The sequence below is a fragment of the Trachymyrmex cornetzi genome, unplaced genomic scaffold (assembly GCF_001594075.2).
Source record: "Trachymyrmex cornetzi isolate Tcor2-1 unplaced genomic scaffold, Tcor1.1 scaffold118, whole genome shotgun sequence".
NCBI lineage: Eukaryota > Metazoa > Arthropoda > Insecta > Hymenoptera > Formicidae > Trachymyrmex > Trachymyrmex cornetzi.
In genome coordinates, this window is record NW_017295740.1 from 22,507 (window position 1) to 28,370 (window position 5,864).

At 33.4% G+C, this 5,864-nt stretch overlaps 1 protein-coding gene across 1 annotated transcript in view; it reads right to left on the reverse strand.

The window, feature by feature from the left end:
* LOC108766339 (protein BCCIP homolog) overlaps nucleotides 1-4,227 on the reverse strand; it is a 6,704-nt gene extending 2,477 nt beyond the window's left edge. The window contains exon 1 of the mRNA XM_018515575.1: nucleotides 4,080-4,227. Within this exon, the coding sequence (XP_018371077.1) occupies nucleotides 4,080-4,187 (108 nt within the window). The 5' untranslated portion in view covers nucleotides 4,188-4,227. The remainder of the gene's footprint in view (nucleotides 1-4,079) is intronic.
* Between the last annotated feature and the right edge of the window lie 1,637 nt (nucleotides 4,228-5,864).

The following is a 5,864-nucleotide window of genomic DNA, read 5'->3' on the forward strand; positions in this document are numbered from 1 at the left end:
TTTTTAACGGACAGCGACCGCCACCTAAAATCTGGTGGAGGTCACTCAGGGTCACGACCTTGACAACATATGTCAAGGTCAAGGTCATTGGAGGTGGCTCTTCTTTTCTTGATATTTACCCATAAATTTTATATTAATTTTATACTAATTCGCAGGTATGTAATTACACGACTTAGATTAATATTTTCTTCAAATACTTTTCTACGTCTCGTAATGATAAAAATAAAGTAACCGGACTCAATCTGAGCGTATACTCAAAACGCTCTATTCACTCTTCATAGGTAATTATAGGATTAATTCAACAGATAGCAGTAGTAATTCATGCAGGTGATCCGTATGATTGTATCAATTTATAAATCATATTATTCATTTTGTTATTTAAACATAAACAATTGCTTTCTATAATTATTAAATGTAATTATTACTTTCAGTAGTTTATGTTATTCTAACTCTGTATTTCAACAATATATGTTATTCAATTTATATTTTTGTCACGTTTCGTTTATAATTAAACAAAAGGAACTCTTTACCTAGTGAAATCAATACAGAAAGAATTATTTTCCTCTCTAAAAGAAGCAGCTGCTTTAAGTGCTTCATCTAAAGCAATCAAGAAAGTAATCAAGAAAACGACAAAAAAAAACAGGAGTCTCGAAAGCGAGTCTTGAAAGAATTGTGATTCTGGGCTCGTATTCTGTACACGTCTACCAACAGTTGTCAGTATCATTAAGTAATGACGATCAAGAAGAACCGCGTTTTTTCTCAGGATCATTCTTGTTATTAGTTGTTAATTATTGACACCGACAATTGTCGATAGTCATGTACAGAATACAGGCTCTATGAAATATATCTCAAGAAGATATAATGAGAATCATGCATAAGTATGACATTTGTAACACATGTTCATGAAGATTGTGTGGGATTAACTAAAAATGACACAAAGGGCGTTTTACTTGTTTGAATTGTGAGCATCCATAAGCACAGTTTTAAAAAGGAGAAATTAACATGTTCAACAATGTTTGATTAAATTATTATTGTTTTATGAATACGCTGACAAAAATAGCTTTCTTTTATATCAGTATAAAAATATTTATAATCTTTACATTTATTTAATGTTAAGAAAAAAAGGTTAAGATGTGATATGTGAAATGTCAGATCAAGTATCTTGTATAAATGTCTAAAAAAAAATAATTTAAAAAATTTTTATATATTAATATGTTTGTGTACAATAAATTTATAAACTGATAAAAATAACGTCGCGAACCTTTACTTTCCATGTTTCTAATATTTTCGTATGAAAAAGAAAAAACATATACATGGATCATATTGAGTACACATGTACCCAATATGCGCGAAATGCTGTTTTTTTTAAATCTTTGAAATCTTAAATATTTGAAAATATTTTTTTAACATTCACAGAAATGTTCCCTTTTCTTAATTTGAACATTAATTCTCAATTTTCAGCTCAGCAAAAAATTAGAAAAAAATCGCAAAGTTTAGGAGTATATATGATCCAGTTACCTTACAATTTGCTGTTCCTACTGTGATCCATATTCATAATCTTAATAATTTGTTTCAAAAATATGAAAGATAATTCTGAACTGCCATTGTGTATTACTTGTACAATATCGTGTAACATATGCATATATTAAAAAAAAAAGTTAAATGTACAAAACAAATATGTATATCCATTCCTCAATACTACGACGGTATTCAAATATATTATTACAATATTAATAATTAATAAATATTCTTATAAATACATTATTTTATTAACTTTTCCTACAATTTCTTGCATACTATTTGCAATGCAATAGACATAAATAATAAGTCTAACTTGATACAATTTCATTATAGAAGCTAACAGAATGAAAAAATATAACTTGCATGTCATATTTGTTATTATTAATAAATATATAGGTTATTATTACATATATACATACACATTGCATCAAAATCTAAACTTACCAAAAGTATATTGTTTTTACTTCTGCTAAAAAATATTAGCCAGATTCATGAAGTTATTAGTTATCAATATTCTTTTCTATTACTGTTTGATAATACTAATTCAACGAAGATTTGACAATGAAAATAATTCATATAATATAGACAAGAAAATGTATAATATAGATAGAATTACCATCCATACGCTTTTTCCCAGACACTGTTCTTTTTTTTCAGGATGTCTGGAGACATCTGGGGTAATTACGAGTGTTTGTGGCTTTAGGGAATCTCTAAATTTTTTACTTTAGGTCTATTCGCGTTGCACACACTTTTCGCACTCAACATCTTTGCTTTCTCTCTTTTCAACGTATAAATATATGTCTATTTCATTTTAAGTAAAAAAATATTTGGGGAACTCAACATGAACAGACCATTTGACTCTTCTCCTGTATTATTCTGTGTTATTACTGATTTACAATAAGTAGTTGTAGTAATTCTTTAGCCGTAAGAAACTGACCAATCACAGTTTAATATAAGGAGAATAATTAGCTATATATGATTGCAATATATGAGTGGTCAATCTTTTACATTCAATTAGTAACACTAATGAACAATTAGATGCGAAATAATTATTTGTTTACTGTTCTGATCAATTTTACTAACCTACATGCATTTTAATATGCGTCTGGAGTTTCAAGCAAAATGTCCGAGATTTTTGGCCTGTAAATTCTAGTTTTGAAAATTTTGATGTGGCAACCCTAAATATAGATAAATATTTTTAAAAATTAATGTAGAATTTAAAACTTTTTCATCATATTTCATCTTCGTACAAAAAAATATTTTTCTCAGTTTTCCTGAAATTTAGGATTTATACACTAAACATTAAAAATTATAGAGTTGACAATATTTTATTCTCTATTGAGTAACAATCATTCATATTGGAATAGCATATAGACAGAGTTTTCACCTGCATGAGATTACAACAATGATTTTCACGTGTATGTTGTAATGTATTATGTTAATCCTGCATTTAGATGAACTGAAACAAACTAATAGCGTTTTTGACTGCACGACTGCATTCAGAAAGCCTCATCTACAGTAGTCGCACGGACAGCCAATATCTCAGGAATATTGTTTTTAGTCCTATGGTTATCACAGTCGCAGGAGCTCTTGTACAGAGTTCAGCCAACTTCAACTCTCTACAACAAGAGCTCTTGCGACTGCGACAATCATATGACTAGAAACAGTATTCCTGTGACATTAGCTGCGTTCAGTAAATTCAACAATTAAGTGTTCGCTGTTATTGATGTGCTCTTCTAGATTATTCAATCAGACTTTTAGATTTAGAAGAATACATCAGTAGCAGCAAGCGTTCATTCAACTGATGAATCTGTTAAACACGCTAAATCCCATATGACATGCAATACAGCCCATGTGACTATTATAGATAAGACTAGAATCATTGTCCGGATGCATTCAGATGTTTTATCCTTATTGTTCACAAATATTAAACAAGGATAAAACAATATCTGGGTGCATCCAGATAATAATTCTGAAACAAGCCCAGCACCTGCTTAGTACCCCACTGGATGAATCCTTTAAACCAACCTGGGTTGGATTAATGCTTTACTATTGGTTGATGTTAAATCCATTCTAAAATTGCGTAAGCGTAGTTGTAAGTGGTTGTAGTTGTAAGAATTAACCAAATATAATCAAATATGAGGAAAATATTTGACTGTGATCAGTCAATTCTTACAATTACAACCACTTATCAACTACACTCACAATTGTAGGTTGGGTTTAACATGCTCTACTAAGTCTGGATCTACAATAGGTGTTTTAAGCCTTAAGCCGTAAGAAATTGACCAACTACAGTCGAATGCGAGGAGAATAATTGATTGTAATTCGTCCATTCCTTATGGCTTAAAGCTTAAAAATCTATTGTAGATCCGGGGTAATAGTAAAGTTTGCGGCATCATTAAATCAACCCGAATCGGATGAAAACCCGCTACAGTCGAAAATGCTATAAATAATGAAATACATGGATCGACAGCAGAACACGACCGTGCGTTTGCTGAGTGAGGTTAACCGCTTGATTATTAAGACATATCTCATAAGTAAACGGAAATCTGCCTTACCTGCTTATTTGCGATCTCATATTCCTCGTCCTCACTGCTGGACGAGATGTGGTTCTCATCGTCATGCAACTTTCGCTGAATTTCACGTTTCTTTACTGGAGCAGCCATAACAACATTCACATTAGAAACGTGTCGTTCATGAACGTTCCGTTCACTTTGAACGGATCCTTTAGTCCGGATCTACAATAGGTGTTTTAAGCCTTAAGCCATAAGAAATTGACCAATTACAGTCGAATCCGAGAAGAATAAGCGATTGTGATTCGCCCATTTCTTATGGCTTAAGGCTTAAAACGCTATTGTAGATCCGGACTTACTCCTTTTCAGGGCCTACAAACTCCCAGCCAAGGCTGCGTTCGAAAACATCACCCGGGTGTCTCCATGTATCATCTTATCCTTGTTTAACACTGAGTGAACAACAAAGATAATACGATACGCGAGGGCACTCGGGTGATGTTTCCGAACGCAACATAGGCCGCGGTCCGATACACGCTACAACGCTTAAAAATCATTTCATCCTTGTTGTTTGTCAAATGTTAAACGAAGACAAACAATGTTCATGAGCGTTGTCAGCATGATTCGGACCACGGCCCTAGTAGGGATGCCTGATACTTAATCGATATTTTCAGTATCGATATTATTCAGTCCGATATCCGATATTTTTATCGATAATTTCGACATATCGATACTTTTCGTACGTATCGGCACATCGATATTTTTGATGCTATTCATTTGAATTGGCATCTTGAAAATATCGATTTTGAATTTCGAGGTTCGAGTTACCGAGTAATGTGGAACTTTTTCGAGACGAGTCGTTTAGGCCGGTATTCATAGTCAATTCTTATATTTAAGACCGTCTTAAGTACGGTCTTAAGAAGTCACGAACCAATCAGAGGCCGGTATTCATAGTCAGTTCTTATATTTAAGACCGTCTTAAGATGTCATGAACCAATCAGAGGGCCGCATTAGCGACTTAAGACATTACTTAAGACGGTCTTAAAATAAGAATCGACTATGAATACCGGCCAGAGGGCCGTATTAGCGTCTTAAGACATTACTTAAGACGGTCTTGAAATAAGAATCGACTAAGAATACCGGCCTTAAAGTAGTATTGCACAGTTTCGCTATGAATACCGGCCTATGTAATGGCTCCTGCACACTGGACGCGGAGGAAACGCTTGCCGCGCGGCAAAATGAGACGCGATAACCAATGAACCATTGGTTGAATTCTAAAGGTGCGTTCCGTATCGCGCATGATGCGCATGATGCATCCATTGTCCTTGTTTAACATTTGGTGAGCAACAAGGATAAACGACGCATTATGCGCATCATGCGAGAAACGGAACGCACCCTAAGATTTTAGTGTTAGGACCAAAAGTATAAACCAGGAATTACCTTGCGTTACGTTGCATTAATCAGAACGAGAAAATTATACAGAGATGGGAGATAGGCATCTCGATATATTAAACATTGTTTGAAAATCGCTCTTTTGGTGAAAGGAAACGATTTTTAAATAAAAAGTTCGGAATAACCTCAAAGATGATTTTTATCGCGCTTTTTTGCAAAAAATTGATTTTTTTACATATTGACATCGGCGTATCGATAATGAAATATCGATACTTTCATGCTCGATATTTTAAGGTATCGAAACTGTGGTCTACGATGCATATCGATATAAAATATCGATGCAACCGAAAGTATCAAACATGTGTTGTTAAGCTGGAAACACAATAAACACAGGCAATAGGCACAGGCAACAGGGAATAACGAGCCGTCCAATCAGAGCTT